The sequence below is a fragment of the Anastrepha ludens genome, chromosome 3, assembly GCF_028408465.1.
Source record: "Anastrepha ludens isolate Willacy chromosome 3, idAnaLude1.1, whole genome shotgun sequence".
In the NCBI taxonomy this organism is placed as follows: Eukaryota; Metazoa; Arthropoda; class Insecta; order Diptera; family Tephritidae; genus Anastrepha; species Anastrepha ludens.
Window position 1 is genome coordinate 98,125,346 of NC_071499.1, and position 18,052 is coordinate 98,143,397.

The window sequence follows — 18,052 nt, forward strand, 5'->3', positions numbered from 1 at the left end:
TGAGTGCGCTAAAGGTGATTGATCGTTATGCTTCGTCGGGTTTGTCAGGGGCCTTACGGTGGGCCAAAGCTTACTTACCAGTGGTGAACTTGCAGGTTGCTGTTGTAGCAGTATACTTAACCCTGCCAGTGTAATGTTCCTCACCGGTCTTCGTCTAGCTCATCTAACGGTAGGCCCAGGAAACATGCGGTTTCGACTGGTGGGGTCCAGAGGGACAGGGGTGTTAGATGAGTTGGTTTGATGGGGCACTTCACTACTGGGGAAAGGAGAGTTATCGGCTGATAAGAACCCCTTTGATTGCGGGTTTCCCAGGTTTCAGTAGTGGGACCACTCTCCCTGATTTCCACTTGTCAGGAATGGCCATAGACATATTGAAAACCCTAGTGATTTATTCTACTCCCAATGGACCCAGCTTTTTCAACATCAGCATGTTTAGTCCGTCAGGGCCAATGGCTTTAGATGGCTTCATGCGGTTGATGGCCCCTGATCCTCATCACTGGATAAAACAAGTGACGCACTGTTGTTCGGTAATTTGTGCAACCGTCTTGTGGTAAGGCGCTTGGATCTGTTGGCCGGAGGGTGCAGAATGAATTACCGGCTAAAATAGCTCTCGCATCGCTTGGATTTGACGCAGTGCAACCGTTGAAGGTGATATCCACCTTATCATTGCGCTTCGTCGGGTTCGACTGGGATCTTACGGTGGAGCAGAGCTTAATCACACCAGTGGTGAAGTTACAGGTCTTCAAGTGTTCTACCCATTTGGCCTGCTTATGTTGGGTGACCAGCTGCCGATTCTCAAAATTTAGACCCCTATCCCCGGGATTGCCCCGGCGTAGGTGTTCACGTTTGTTTGCTAAAACGGCTGCTTCGGCTGGGAAATTGGGACGTATGTCCCGGATACTTACAGCAGGAATGAAGTGAGTCGCAGCGGCTGTGAGCGCCTTGGAGAATACGCGTTTTCCTACGCGCACTGTAGTGGGGATAGGGAGAGCGGCAAAGGTGTCCTCAATAAATCCCCGAAGTCGGCCCAATTAACGTTGTTGAAGTTAATATATGATCGGTCGGCTGGTCTCTCAATTGAGACGATAATGGGCAAGTGGTCTGATGCAAGCGACAGCATAGGTCGCCAGGCTATTTATCAGACCAGCGCTATCAATTGTTATGTCAGCTGAGCTGCTGCAATTGCCCACTGCCTGTCGTTCACTGTGCTGAGTGTCGAGTCGCCTATCTAGTCTGCCAAAGGGTGTCCCCTACGATTGTTTGTAGGCTGGAGTGCCATAGATCGTGATGCCATTAAAAGTCACCTATTACCAATCGGTTTTCACCTCTGATAAGCGCTCCAATATGATATCCTGCCGGAAGTTGGGGATAGGGGGTATATATACGGGCAGCTATACCTTGACATTCTAAGGTACTCTGTCTGCGGTCGATACCTTCATCGATCAGACGATACTGCACTGTTTGGTGGACTATGAACGCTAAGCCACCGTGATTGGCTCGCTCGCGATCTTCTGACACACAGAACATAATATGCTGCTGGTTTGTCCGCCACTGGGATTGGGGCAGAAGGGGTTTGGGTCAGAGATGGAGTTGTGTTGCACTGGGCTCCTAGCCGTTGAAGTTTGATTAGTGGCGGCAGTGTGATGTGCCGGCATATTCGACGATAAAGCCGTTAAGGCAGGGGCCGCCTGATGGTGCGGAGCTACACGTAGGCACATACATACTGCATGAACCACTGTCTTAAGATGGCACCACCCGTTGCACTTATTGCACCTAACCGAGGTGGAGTTCGGTTGGAGCCGTTTGTGGCATATGCAGCGGTAGAATAGTCCAGGCTTGGGTTCGATACCAGTCCTAAAGAGAAGTATCGGACCGTTTGGTCCGATCATGCTGGTTGACCAGATGCCTTATTCGGTGATCGCTGGACTTTTGCCTCGGTCTTAACCTCTTTTTCGCAGAAAGGAAGAGATGTAACTCCTTTGCGAGACTCTCTCGATTGCTCGTGCCGTAAACAAACATTCTCAAAATAGTGAACAAGCGAAATTTGCCACGAAACTGAGTATAATTTATGAGTAGACAGTGTATACGAACAAAAGGCAAAATAACGGAACTTTGGATCGCGAATTTGTTATCGCCGTGTGCGTTGTAAAAATTTCTCACAGAATTTATGGCAAGACTAAGTATATACAGTATTGGCCAAAACTAAAGAACCCACTTAATGGCATTTCAAATAATGCTAAATCTCTCAATCAAACATCTTGAAATATGGCATATACATATGGGCATTTTCACAAAAAGGTCAACCACGAGTGCAAAACTCAAACTGTTCCTGAGAACTTTTTGTTGATGAATAATAAATCTCAAATGTGTATACTTTATAAATATAAAAGAATTTTTCTTTTCTTTTAATTTTGAGCCGAAATATACAACGAATATACAAAATTTACAAAAATCTAACTCTTTTGACCAAATATACCAACTTTTTTCCTTGTAATATTCCCTTATTCAAAGCAATACTATGATGTTTTTATAATTTAAAAATCTTCTACTGATAGTAACATAATGTTTAACAAGCAGAGAGACTTAGTGGAGATCAAATAACGGTAGTTTTTTTTTATTACTTCTGCTTATATTCGTATGTCGCGTCCGTTACCGAAAAATAACATTTATTGTTCTCATTAGTGCAAAAAGTGTTTATACTTTAAATTGCTTTCAGACTTTAAGCAAATAACTTATTTCACTTAAGAAAAATAGCCATTGACTCTCGACAAAAATGATTAATAAAATTTATTGGTGTTTGAAATTCGTCGCGTCCGTTACCGCGAACCTTAAATTTTAAATAAAGTCGTAGAGAATGACCTTAACAGAAGCATATCAACTCTTCAAAGCCGAATATACCGAGGAAAAAGTCTGCAAAACTATTTTTATTCGTTCTAAGCCAACTTACATTCAGTTAATCCATAATTTACGACACAATATGTGTATCTGTAAGTACCATGCAAATTTTATTTTTTTACTAGAAGGCTGTGCAAAGATTATACCGCAGATTCCTGCCAAAGCTGATTTATTTCTTACATCAGTTTGCTGCGACGTTATGAATGAAAAGTGCATGGCTAATACTTGTGACAGCTGTGTACGCGATATTAAAGACGATCTAGTTCCAATACAGTTTATTAATCAATTTGATACGCAAATCAAATGGAAACAGTGGAGAAAAGTAGACGATTGCATAACTTTAAACTACACTATTGGTCCTTTAAGCGACTTAGTAGAGATTCGGCTACCAGCTTTTAAAATGCATTGTTTTATTAAACGTCACCAACAAAATTGCTTTGAAATTAAAAAGAAAAATTTAGCAGCTAATGAAATTGTTATTCAAGTTGATTTTGCTGAAAATTATCGCTTGACATGCCAAAACGAAATTCAAGATGCCCACTTTAGTTATAACCAAGTAACAGTGTTTACGTGCGTAGCTTGGGTTCTTGGTGAAACCAAGTCCTATGCTGTTATCAGTGATAGATTGACTCACAGTAAATTCGACGTTTACTGCTTTATTTCCAAAATTATCAATATCTTACAAAACCAGTACAAAGGAGTTACCAGCATTTATATTTTCTCTGATGGAAGCACTTCCCAATTCAAAAATAAATTTATTCTTTCTAATATTCCAAGACTTGTAGCTGAATTTCATTGCGGAATCTTAGAGTGGAATTTTTTCGCCACTTCACATGGCAAAGGTGCTGTAGACGGAATAGGTGCCGTAGTTAAACGAAAATTTTGGCAAATCGTTAAAGCAAATATCATTCTCGGTGATGCCTTATGCTTCTATGAATGTGCCAAGAACAACATTGATGGAGTTAAAATTTTTTATATCTCTGGAACACAAATTGATAGTTTTTCTAATCAACTGTCAGAGTTATGGCAAAATGTTCCAAATATCAAAGGAGTTAAAAGTATGCATTGGTTTTCATATTTCGACAGTAAATGTATTGAAGTTGCTCGGACGGCCTATTCATTAAAGAAAATAATTAAAATAGACCATCCTTAAAACTAATAACTTTCTTCTTAATTTTTTAAGTCGTTTTTACTGTAATATTACTTAAGTTTTTATTTTCAATAAAATTGAAGTGTTATAATGAAAAAAATTCTATTTCCTAGCTAATGGAAAATTTTGTCGCGTCCGCTATGTCGCGTCCGTATTTCTTCTATACTCAATTAAAAAAAACGAAGAGAAAATTATCATATTTCATAAACCTACGAATAACAGTCATCTGTTCGCATTTATTAACATATATATTGTATATATATAAAAATCCTTAATTTGCTGAATTTTGTATATTTCTGAATACGCCTCAAAAAAACTTCTATTTTTTGTCGTGTCCGTATCACTTTATAATTGCTTATAACTACGTACTTATTTGTAAAAGATCTTTCCCGTATATATTAAAATCTAGCACTCCGTCAGCCCTTTAAAACAATATCAATATATATAAACTTTTACTTTGACTTCATTGTTTTGGACGCACTTAAAAGCGTACAAATGTCGCGTCCGTTACCGTGAAAATGCCCATATGTCATGTGTTTCCTTGTTACTTAAGTATTTATAAAATATAATACCAAATATACAGCGTTTTGGTTATACTGAAAAAAAAAAAAAATTGAAATGTTCATATTATTGAAAAACTGAATAGTCAAAACTAAAGCACCCCACATTTTTTTTCTTAACTACGGCTTTGTTTTGTTCTTTTTAAGTTAATTTCTCTTCCTAACGGTATTTAAAGCTGAGTCAAAGTTCGTTAGAATAATTTGTGCAATACACGTGCGGATTTAGTAGGACAAACCATTTTATACGGGAAATCAGCAAATATGGCCAGAAATGCATATTCAAATGAATTTAAAAATAAAATAATAAGTGATTGGCAAAGTGGTTTATCGCGACACAAAATTAGTGAGAAATATTCAATAAATAGAAGTGTAATATCGCGACTTGTAAAAAAATTTGAACAAACGGGTTCTATTTCTGCAATCCATAGTGGAGGAAGGCCACGAAAGACTACACGACAAGACGACTCCACGATTAAAAGAAAAATTCAGAGTGATCCCATAGTCTCTTCTGAACAAATAAAAATTGATTTAAGTTTGCCGGTAAGTTCTAGAACGATCAGAAGACGAGCAGTGGAGGCCGGACTTTTCAGTCGACGACCTGCTAGAAAGCCATTTATTTCCGCCAAAAACAAAAAAGCGAGACTCGAGTTTGCGAAATTGCATATTAATTGGACAGTTCAAAAATGGAAAACTCTATTATTTTCTGATGAATCCAAACGCGGTTACAGCAAAATGCTATAGAGGTCTTAGACTGGCCAGCTCAATTTCCCGATCTCAATCCCATTGAGAATTTGTGCGAGATTGTAAATTCGAAAATTAATAGGGAAAATTGCAGCACAAAGGAAGCCCTGTTTGAAGCGGTTAAAGAAGCCTGATACAACATTTCTCTGGAAATTATTAGTAACCTAATATCTTCTATGCCAAAAAGATGTTCTGAAGTTATCAAAAATAATGGGTTTAGTACAAAATACTGAAGAATAAAAACAATTATTTTCGCTTTTAATGGAGGGTGCTTTAGTTAATTTTTAATATAAGAAATGTTGAAAATTTTTTGTTATGTTTATTAATCACCAAAATAATAAGAAGAAACAAGGTGTAAAAGTAAGTAATATTCGATGTTGTTTTATTGAGTTATATGACATTATTTGAAATGCCATTAGGGGGGTGCTTTATTTTGGCCAATACTGTATGTTACTAGTATTTTATTTTATTAAAGGGGTTTTCGTATTTTATTTGTACATAAACTTGCTTAATTTTGCATATATAATAGGATACTAAATTGTATTCGAAATTTTCAGGCATACGCCGCAGGATGTAATATTGTGATCTTGGCTAGCACTTTTGAGAGAGTCCAAATAATCCCAGGAGCTACCCATGGTTACGTCAAAATTTCTGCTCTCGATTGCAGTACCGATACTGGAAAAATTGCAGCATCCTATGAAAATAAAATATGCATATTTGAACCCACACCAGTGCTTTTGAGAAATAAGAGTGTCAAGCATTATTTGGATTACAGGTATGAATATTTTAGTTCAATGACGAAGTGTATAATGGAAGTTTTACTTAAAAAAAGGTTACATGCTCCTTGAGCTACTATATGTGATACACATATATTACATCATATGTATAGTATCGGTATAGTATCAATCGGGGACTTTTTACCCCAGGCCCGGAGTTTTCAGAGGGGCCCGGACTCGAGAGTAATTCGAATTATATGAATTAGACATAATTGGAAAGGGTCCGCATTGGCAATTTTCCCCCAGGGCCCTGATATGCTCTCTACGGCCCTGCTTCTATAACTCCAATCAGCATTGTTCAATGAAAACGGTCGACTTATGGAGATTTCATGTTTAATAATATTATTTTGTTTAAAGAAACTGTCATTATGTAAGATTTCATATAGTAAGATAATAAACATATTTCCTTATTCATTCATATTCATTAATTCAAAATCAAGTCCTTTCTAAATTTATTTCAAAAAATTAGTCATTAAATATTAAAAAAAAAACGAGCTTGGGAAATATTTTTCTAATTGATAAGATACTGGGATATCTGTTTTTATTCAGAGTTTTCCAATAAGGGCAGGTCGAAATTTAATTAAACTAGCTATGTAGGAAGTTTAACGAAAGGCCGGCGCATGCCATTTTGTGTGGAATATGAGTATTTATTTGAAAAAAAAAAAATTCTATAAAAATTGGCCTACAACGCCATCTAGCGTAGGGCTAATAATAAACTAACCTCAGAAAGCATTCCTCGTACCAAAAATGCTTATATATCTATATATATCCTCTTTTGGCAATAACAGAAATCTGAGAGCATAAATGCATATATTCATTTACTTCGAAGGGGCATTGGCCATTTGGACAAAACTTACGACTTCGACTATGGAAAGCGAGCTTCCGTGGGTTTATTGCACTTAAGTGGGAGTCTTTTGTAGACTTAGCGTCTGATTATAGAATTAGTTTCATTACAAATTTTGCTATTCCTCAATCAATTCCAAGTGATATAAGGAGCACGATTTATCGATGTGCATCATAAATATCCCGACCTGCTATAGTGCAAGTGTCTTTCTCTAACTGTTGTCCTCGAGGTTTATATCTCCGCAATACAGGAGATGTGATGGATGCGGTAACCCTCTCTGGGTCCATTTCAAAAAAGCACGCCAGGCGTTCCTTCCTTGTGCTTACTGGCGTTGATTATGCATATTAAGTGATTATTGTGCCACTGTGCAGTATAGAACATGCGTGAGGCGGGAAACTAAAGCTTGACGTTGAGGAGTTGTAATCATAAGGAACAGTCCAGAATTTTCGTACTCGATTTTCAATCCTATTTATTAAATTAATTTTTCGATATTTTCAACACAAAGGATATCTTACTTTCCTAACACCAGCAGATACCGTATCGAATACTTTGTATGCATTTCAATGCCGCCGTAGCTGCTGGATTTAAAATAACTCATTGCTTCTTCGTGCGTAATTTTCTTATATGTCATTCTTATATGTGTAGTTTTAGTTCATCGAGAGACTAATTTACTACTCAATTGGCTACCTAGTTTAAAGTAGCACTTGTTGGCAAGGGAGATTCTACGTTGGATTTAAAGGCAAACATTCGTGTTAATGTGGGTGCGCTGACTGACTGCTTGTTTGATGACAGGAGGTAGTTTGTCTTGTTCCCGTTCATTACCAGACCCATGTCGATGATATTAATATCGGCATATGCCCTCTTTTAAAGTATGATTCCTTAACGATTGAGTTTCGCTGCTCGAACAATATTTTTCCAGCTTCAGGTTGATGACGTCACACAATAAGGAGTCCTCTTATTTGGTATCAAACGGCACGAAGAGGACTCATGGAGTTACTTATATTTCTCACCGTTCTTTACAGTCGTATTAGTTTTTCGCGAACACCAAATTCAGACATCGCGGTATGTAGATTACTACTTTTAGCGTTGTCGAAAGTGATTTTTAAATCGGCAAAGAGATGGTGTGTGTCTATTCTGCTTTTATGGGTCTTTGCGAATCTATACAAGGGATGTTCTTACATCAGCTGATTGCTGCCTTATTGTCAAAGTAAGAGTATTTTTATTTTCTTTCTCTTGTTTAGCGGAAATTTGACAATAGCCAGCCAAATTGTTACATTTGTATAATCTATATCACGTTGTATAGATTCGCTTTAGCAGTGGTGTTAGTTTTACCTGCAACTTTTGATAAAGGGTTTTCCAATAAGAGGTGTTATTTTGATATTCAAAGAATGGTTTCGTTGCTTGTGGGCATGCAGCGCCGTCCTGTTCAAAATAAACGTTGTCCAGATCAATACCATCCAATTCCAGCCATAAAAAATCGCTAATCATCTCTCGATAGCGCAATCCATTCACCGTAACTGTTGCTCCAGCTTCATTTTTGAAAAAGTAAGGTCCAATGACTCCGCCGGACCATAAACCGCACCAAACAGTCACACGTTGAGGATAGAGCGGTTTTTCAACAATAACTCTTGGATTTTATGAGTCCCAGATCCGACGATTTTGCTTGTTGACGAAGCCACCGAGGTGGAAATAGGCCTCATCACTTAAGATTATTTTTCGATGGAATTCCGGATCAATCAGCAAAGATACGAAGATGTTGATGACCGGCCGGCTTGAGTTCTTGTGTTAACTGAACTTTATAAGCCTTAACACCTAAATTTTTATGCAAAATACGGTGTAATGACGTTTGTGGAATGCCTAATTCCAAAGAACGACTAGGAATGGACAAACCTGGGTTTTCTTCAACACTTTCGGGTACAACAGCAATATTTTCGACTGTTCTTGAGCGACGTGCACGGGTTTTATTCTTATTCTAACTTGTCCCAACAGCTCGAATTTTTTCACCAATTTCTTTATTGCGGTCCGACAACGTGCTTCTCGATGACCCAAAAATGTTCGAGTTTAGTTTAATTATTTATATTTATTTATTCCTCGCTGCGTAGCTTATCTACCTTGTGAATTATATTTTGTGTTTAATTCCATCCTCGAAAAAAGGCGGAAACATGCTGAGCAATTTTTACTTCGCCCATTATTATAAAGTCAAAAGCCGCATATATACGGCTTAAATTTTTTCCTTTTAGAAGATCCATTTGCGACATAATTGATATGTGCATGATTCTGAATGCCTACGGTAAATGGTTTATATCTGTACCCATTTTGTAACCCGTTAAAAAATAACGATAGAAATATGTAAATTTGCTTTGTAAAAACGCTTCCAGACTCAAAATTTTCTTACGGGGGGAAAGGCATATGCAAACTGATTAATGGCAATACATGACTCAAGTAAACGAGCATTAAAACAAAATAACAAAAGAAAGATAACCTCATATCTGTGTTATAGCTGCCTACTTATTATTGCAGGTAATTAGGTGAGAGTGAGAAAAAAGACTGATGGAAATAGCCAATCTTCATAAATGGAAAACATATATAATATTTAATTTTTTTAATCGAAAGTGCGTTCACAATCATTTTATATTGACCATTTAATTGTTTTCATTCTAGATGGGTACAAACCGGATCATTCTTATGCAACTACCATGTTTTCACACTTTCATGGAATTTAGAAGGAACACGTCTTTTAACTGGCGGGTCAATAATAGAAATGTGGAAAGAAAAAAATGCGGAAAAAGCTGAGGAAAATTCGAATGGTAAGGAAGGATGTTTTAAGCCAAATTTTTGCTTTACTAGCAATCGGTTTTTGTTTTTAGGGGTAAAATTCGAAATAGGCGGGGGTGACCGCGGAAATAAAACACCAACAAATGAGATCCAAGACGAAGTAGTAACTTGGGACACTATATGGTCATGTCAAACTGCCATACCGATTTATCATATGGCATTTAGTCCAGATGGTACCCTATTTGCCACTTGCGGACGAAATGACAGACTCGTAAAAATTTGGTATGAAAATAAGCAAGGTAATTAATTTCATTATTTCCAAATTTAATTTCATATTTTTTATGCAGATCTCTTATTACAGTTCTTTTTCCATCGAAAAACAGTACCAAAACTGTCTTCGGAAACGATACAGAACTCAATTTTACATATGTCTATATTGCACACCCTCGAGCAGTAACAAATATCGCATGGCGTAAAACAAGCAAGTACATGCCGAAAGGATCGGTATCTAATATGATAGTAACTTCATGTCTCGATAATATTTGTCGAGTTTGGATCGAAACCGTATTACCGGACGATGGCTTAATAAACATGACACAGTTTGATCCATTGGCATCACAGAATCCGAAATTTAGAACTCAACGTCACAAACACCGTTTCATGCAACGATTAAAACACATGAAGACCTGTTTTCATATTAGAAGACACGCTAAGACAGAGTCCGGATTGGTAAATTATCAAGCCAATGCCTTAGCTGATACTTTTCACGGACCGATACCCTCTTTACCGTCATCGTGTAGCGTTCACGATTTCCATTCATATGGCTTTCATGGCACTGGCGTTTCACCCGGTATGCATTTTCACCTGGCGGCATCAATTAATGCTGAAACGGATATTCCTCTAGTTCCATCAATGCATTCGTCAGACACTTCTAATCAAAACAGTTTTATTTTACATTGGCTTAACAATAAGGAAATGAATTTCTCAATTCAAGCTGAGTTTATATTGCAGGAACTGACAAAAAAAATAATTGACGAAGAAAGTACTAATGCGTCTACCAATAATATTTCCGAACAACACGAACTAGATGTTGCCGACGAATCAAAAAAGAAGTTTTTCCGAGCTCTGTCAAAATCATTATCTGCAGAGGATAGTTATTCGGAGGAGTGCAAGATTTCACCGCATCACAGTAAAGCTGGAATTTTGCAAAATATGAATTCAATGTCAAATACTGCATCCTTAAATTCTCTTAATAATGAAAACAATCCAATCATTAACCAATTTGCTGACTCCTTGGACTTTAAAATTGAGTGTTTATTAAGAGATTGGCACCAAAGCCCCGATCTTGTATTTGCAATTCATCCTATCGATGGAAGCTATCTCATATGGGTAGTTGATTGGTTGGACGACTATTACCCTGGCTCTTTTCGTCAAGCACAAATATCGTTCTCCACACGGATTCCTTTTGCATTTCCACTCGGAGACGCAATGTCTATGTCTACTACAGTTAGTTTATACAATACAGGTTCTCCACCACTAATTTTTAGAGAAATTGCAAACAGTGTGAAGAGTAGAAGTGCAGAAATATCCTCGCTTAAAGAATCGGCGAATTCTTCTCCTGCAAACAATCTAAACAACTCCGACATAAACGAACACTGCTTAAACAATTTAACAAATAGTCTTTCGCCGTCTGTTTCCATGGTAACTAAGCATTCCAATGGAACTTTAAATTTGTGGCAGCTAACTTTTGCTCTTAAAACGAAATTTACTCAAGTTCTTAGCATCGGGCATGTTTGCAGAGCATCCGGTCACCGGTTTAGAGTTAACGATATAACATGTCATCCCGTTTTACCACTTCTTGTCTCAACGTCTCATCATAACTTACCAGAATCAGAGAAGAAGTCACCTAGCAGTGCTGAAAATCTTCCTTACAATAAAGATGTTTTCACACCGTCTGGATTTTGTTCTGAATTAATTTTATGGAGAGTTGATTCTGTTGGTCCTCTTTGCCATTCGGGAGGTGTTAGTGAACTGGCCCGCATAAATTCACCTGAAATTTCTGCTTTTAGTAATGTAGCATGGATTCCAACTTTACTTCCTAGTACAACTTTAGGAAGCAGCAGTAATTCTCCTTCAGCTTGTTTTGTTGCTAGTGATGGTGAGAATTTACGGGTTTATCAAGCAGTAATAGATGCCCGCACTCTCCTTGCAGAGATATCTTCTTCTGAAAATGCTCACACTTTCTATAAATCCAGTTCGATGACATCAATTTATTCAAATGCTTCGTCAACATTCAAAATGAGGAAGACACCTTTTCATGAAAAACTTAAGGTGGTGTCACAACAGTCTACTGCACGACCTGGATGCATTATTCAACTTGACCCAATATCAGAAGCTAAACACGACTGGCAAAACACTCAATTCCTACATGTATTTCAAGCACAGTTAATTGATGGGGGTCATCGATTGGAAACCGATTTGGATGCAATTGTTGATTTACAACAAAATTTTGAATTTAAGGAACCGTTTTATATAGTAATTATCGAAAAAACAATTAAAGGGAGTACAATACACATGTGGCGTATTATTATTTCCTCAAAAGAGCAAAAAAATTTTCTATCCGATACAGCAATGTATGTCCCTGACAGCAACATTGTGCAAGATATGGAGGATTCAGATTTAGCACAACGACGAATGTCAGCTACTAATGTATTACTAAATAATTGTGACGAAACAGGAAACGACACTTCACATATGTCTATACAAACAGAAAAGGTTTGTACTCAGGAGTTACCAATGCCCGAAGGTGTTGACGTGATCCACGCCTCTCCAGCTGCTGGCCATTTAAGTTCTTCATCAATTTATCCTGCTTGTTACGCCCCCTACATAATAGTTACTGCCTGTTCAGATTCCATATCCCGTTTTTGGAAATGCGAAACTCTTCCAGAAATTACAGAAGATATTTCAAAAAAAACATATAGATGGGTAGAGTGGAAAATGTTCAGTAGAGTGCAAGACTCTGCCATCGAAATTCCAGGTCAGCCTCTAAATATTAGTGCTGCGTACTCTGGACGTGTAGCTTGTGCTTATAAATATGGAAAGAGCTTTACTCGACCAAATAAAGGGGATCCAGATTCGAGATATATTAATCTTTGTGTGGCCATTTATGAATGTGAAAGCTCTGGGGGAAGCGAATGGGTATTGGAAGACACGATTCACTTAAAAAATGTACATTTACCACGTATGAATATTGATCATGGCATTGATCTAAGTTATCTACATGACAATCGATTACTGCAAAAAAAACAACGTTTGAACCAAGTGTTTCAAACTTTTACCCAAGATGACGGAAGATCCCCTCGAAGTGGAGATACAACACCTGAACTTACAACAAAAACGGCATCTACATCAGGGCTACTAGCGGTTCCAAGTTTTAGTACCCTACAATCCCTTAGGAAAAGTATCGCTGAAAATGGAAATACATGTCCGTTAACTCAAAAACATCTCGTTCAGTTAGATTGGGTATCAAAAGAAGATGGTTCGCATATATTAACAGTAGCTGTAGGCAGTAAAATACTTTTATATACAGCGGTTTCATCAGATATCGCGCAAGCAAATATTAAAGCTATGAAAGTCTCAAGATCAGCAAATCGGCCAATATTACGTAAGGCTAGTTCCTTAGCTCAGCCACATTTTAACGATGAAATACGCTGGATGAAACTACGTCAAATTGATTTACACACAGCCGACGGTTTACCACCATTACCTATGCAAATATCGTGGGTTCGAGACGGAATATTGGTGGTAGCAATGGATTCTGAAATGCATGTATACTCACAATGGAAACCTCGATTTAACCAGGAACATAGCGTGGAAGACCTTTTCGATTCAAGAAATCTCCGGGATGAAGACTTGAGATCGTTGGCCAATGAATCAACGCAGTTAAGGTTAAAAACTGCGACTTCTATACCACTAATAAGTAAAGTAAGCACTGCTAATCTGCAATTGCTTTCTAACGAAAAACGGAAAAGATATGGAAATTCAAGTGCAAGTGTACCAACAGGCTGTGAGCCAACAAACGATGATTATATGCCGGATTTTGGTTTGTTCCAGGCTTCACGTATCGCATGTCCGGTACTTCCACAATATCATCCTAAGCAACTAATGGAACTGCTCAATTCTGGTAAAATAAATTGGGTCAAAGCAATATTAGCTCATTTAGTGCGCTGCATGAGTGGTTCAAATGAATATACATCCAGCTCAGATGACGGAGTCTCAGAGAAACAGGTAAAATTAATTTATTCATATCAAATTAATTACTTAATTACGAGTATACACCTATGGTATTTTAAACGTTTTATTAAAAGAAATCAATGAAAGTACTAACATTTTGGCTTTACCAAATCGTTGATGGCATTTACTGTTTATAAATATTTTCGTTAATATGGTTACTTCTATTCCATTTTATGAAGATCTCCCGGGTAGTCCAATGGCTCATTAGCATAACCGAGTGACTTCACATATAAGCGAAAAAAAATTAGAAATCGCTACACGGTAATAACGGTAATACAACATTAGACTCAGAGATTGTAGTTATGCCAAGGTTACGCAGGTCTCTTGGGGTAGTTGGATATCTGCATCTGCTGTGGGTGGTGGTTCGACTCCGATTACGGCATTCGGGTGTCCGTAGTTGAAGAAGGTGGTCAGGGTCTCCCGATGAATGTAGTGTATTGTCTGTTTAAACACTGTCCGGTCCAGTAGTTGTCGGTTCCTTTTGTCCTGGATCTCGTCTGCGTAGTTGAAGATGTGCCTCCTGACGTGCCTGGGAGGCGGCTCAGGCACAAGCAGTGTGTCATGAGTGAAACCTACGGTAGCACCTTAGCAGAAACTGTTTGCTACCGGTTTGTTGTGCTCCTTTACAGGTAGCATCTGTGCCTCGTTGTGTAGGTGTTGCAGGGAAGGAGAGCATACTGTCGAAGGTTACGGAATTGGTGTGTCATCGACTTTTACCTTGAGTTGCAGTTTGATCTTCTTTGTCCAGGTGGCAAAGAGGGTCGCCGTGGACTTTGTGGGGGAAAGTTGTAGATTCCTCGCAGTGAAAAAGATTGGTGAGGTAATCGTTCACTTTGGCGCATAGGCCAGCAATGTCATTGCTGACGAGTGTCGACCACTCAAATAGTTAGCAGTCCACCTCTTCAGCACTGGCGGAAGTGAGAACTGTACAATGTCTTCCAAATAGTAGCGTGGGATGGCTGATAGTGTCATGCAGTATAAATTACCGGCTAAAATAGCTCAAGCATCGCTTGGGTTCGACGTAGTGCAACCGTTGAAGGTGATATACATACATTTCCATATTCGTGTTATAATTATTTTGTATATTAGTATCGTACATTCTAGTGAGAGCGTTGAATTTTTTCCCAAAAGCCTATGAAGTGGGCGGTTTTATCTTCGTTTATTTTAATTCCCCATTTCTCGAACCATTGAATGGTATTGTTAGTAATTCCTGAAGTTTATAAGCAGCCGTTCTTGGATCTTTGTCTGATGCTAGCAATACAGTGTCGTCTGCAAATGTTGCTATTAGGTCTTCGTTGCCGGAGGTCTTCGTTACCGGTGTAGGGATATCAGCTGTATAAAGAAGGTAAAGAAGCAGCCCAAGGACACTACTTTGCGGTACACCTGCTTCCATTGTTAGTATATCAGAATACTTATTTCTGAATTTTACATAAAAATGTCTTCCAGTTATACCTATAGCTTTAATTTGTAGTAGTCTGTTGGTAAATAAGTTAAGAGTTTTTGTAGAAGGCCGGCATGCCATACTGTGTCAAAAGCTTTGGCCACGTCCAGATATACTGCTTCACACGTTCGTTTTTTATCGATGTCTTCAAAAATTTTGTTTGCCACTCATTGAACTTGCTGGATGGTGGAATGTTTTTGGCAAGTATAAGCGGGAGTGCATAGTCCACTAGTCTGGGAAGCCCGAAAGTGCCAGCCAGGATTTTACCGTGACCATAATCCGTGTTTGACTACTTACTTAGAGTGTTCAGCCTTATTGAAGCACTGCGTGCGTTATATATTGCCTGCAGATCTATCGGAAGGAAGTTTAATGTCGCATATAATGCTTTCGAAGTTTTGGTTGGCATGGCAGCGGTTATCAAAACAGATGCTAGTCTTTGAACCTTGTCAAGTTTTTTAATGTTCACACCCTTCTCAACGGCATCCTCTCACATTACAATACCATAGTAGAGAATTGGCCTAACCACTGCTGTGTAGAGCCAATGTATCATTCTGGGTTCCAATTTCTTTCCAATAAGCCTTCCGCAGGAGCACATTGCGGTCATAGCTTTGCGTGCTCTGCCTGCGACTGTGAGCCCCCAATTTAGCTTCCTATCTAGTACAAGTCCTAGATATTTTGCCCTTTCCGTTACTCTAAGTGGTTTCACTCCTAGCAATATTTGAGTTTCCCTACTAAATATCAGATCCGTTTTTTCCGGATTTACTTCTAGTCCTCGACTTTTACACCAAAGTGATAATCTGTTGAGAAATCTTTGTTGGAGATCACATAATTTCGGACGGTGTTTCACCGAGATTGCTATTACAATATCATCGGCATATGATATTATTTTACCTCCCGTTTTTTCAAGTTCTTGTAGATTATTATTGACAGTTAGGTTCCACAGAAGTGGAGATATTACCCCACCTTGAGGTGTACCCCTGATCGGAAATTTCTTCATGGATTTGCCACCCAAATTTGCGCTTATCGTTCGCCCATTTAGCATTCGTTCTATAAACGAAACTAGTGCACTGTTTACTCCTATTTCCGTTAACGAAGTGGTAATTGCTTCCTGATATATATTAATGAAGGCACCTCCATGTCTAGAAAGGCAGCGGGGTATATTTTTTTTAGTGAAGTGATTTCTCGACTGTGCGAACTAGCGCATGGAGCGCTGTTTCCACGGATTTGCCATTGCTGTATGCATGTTGGGAAGGTAGTAGTTTGTCGCTAATCTTTCCTTTGATAGGCACATCTAGCAGCCGCTCTACGGATTTTAACAAAAAGGATGATAGGCTTATTGGCCTGAAGTCCCTTGGTTTCGTATTCCTTTGGGAATGAATACCACTTTTACTTCTGCCAATTCCTTGGGGATATAGTTAAAACGTATCGCTGCCTCAATAATTAAGGCGAGTGTAGGTGCAATCATAATTTTTGTGTGTGGCAAATCAGCGGGGATGATTCCATCAGGCTCCAGTGATTTGTAAGTTTTGAAGCTGCCAATGGCAGATTTTATGTTATCCTCCGTTATGAAATCTATTGGGGGGATTCTCGTAGTGAACTATAGGTTAAGTTCTGCTGTCTTCGTTGCAGAGTCAACCTGGAAATTGTGTCTGCATTAGTAATTCTAGTGTTTCTTCACTGCTAGTTGTCAAGTCGCCGTTCTCTTTTATGAGGTAGCATAGTTTGCTTGGGCTCGTTGATAAAACTTTCCGGAGTCTACTGGTCTCCGAAACACTTTCTATCTTTTGACAGAAGTCTCTCCAATACTCGGTTTTTGCTGCCCTTATGGCATACTTGAATCTACGTTGGCATTCTTTGTATCTATCCCACGAGTTAGTTCTCCTCGCTTTGTTATACATAGTTCTGCATTCTTTTTTAAGTCTTTCTATATCAGTGGACAACCATGGAGGTTTCGGTTTCCCTCTTCTTGTTCTCTGAGGGCATGCTGCTTTCGCAGCTTGCTGAAATGCTGAGGTCAGCTCATCAACCGCTGAGTCGAGCTATAGCTCGGAGTCAATTTGGTATGTCGCGCCAGGGAGACTGCTGGCCAGTGTGGTTTCAAACACCCCCAGTTTGTACGTCTGCGGTTTATGACCGGCTTGCACTGCTTAGTTGGTAATGAAATATTGTACATTAGGTACTTATGATCTAAGAAGGAGTTGTCTTTAGACACTATCCAGTAAAACTATCTTGTAAAATTTGCGCCCCTCGTTCATTGACACACGTGATGTCTAGAACTTCACTTCACGTAGTTGTTACAAAAGTAGGGGTATCACCTTTGTTACTAATATAAAGTTTGTTGCACATAATGAATTCAAAAATGTACTCACCACGTGCGTTTGTGTCTGAACTGCCCCAGACATGATGATGTGCATTAGCATCTACTCCCAGTATGAATGGGGTGACACACCTCGATTCTTCTTCAACTGCGTCTCTTATGAGTGGTGATGGAGGAGGTTGCTCCTCGTCGTGTGCTATATAAGAGAAGGCAAGCCCATATCATCCTTCCGCAGGATTCCACCGATATGATAACGTTAT

At 38.7% G+C, this 18,052-nt stretch overlaps 1 protein-coding gene across 2 annotated transcripts in view; it reads left to right on the plus strand.

Moving 5' to 3' along the window:
* The window catches only part of LOC128858552 (dmX-like protein 2), a 147,781-nt gene that overhangs the window by 4,034 nt on the left and 125,695 nt on the right, over window positions 1-18,052 (plus strand). The window contains exons 2-5 of one of the 2 annotated variants that reach the window (XM_054094933.1): window positions 5,904-6,121; window positions 9,628-9,773; window positions 9,834-10,040; window positions 10,103-14,028. In XM_054094933.1, the coding sequence (XP_053950908.1) occupies window positions 5,904-6,121; window positions 9,628-9,773; window positions 9,834-10,040; window positions 10,103-14,028 (4,497 nt within the window). Of the gene's footprint in view, window positions 1-5,903; window positions 6,122-9,627; window positions 10,041-10,102; window positions 14,029-18,052 lie in introns of both variants that reach the window. The other variant, XM_054094932.1, reaches the window with a different exon arrangement.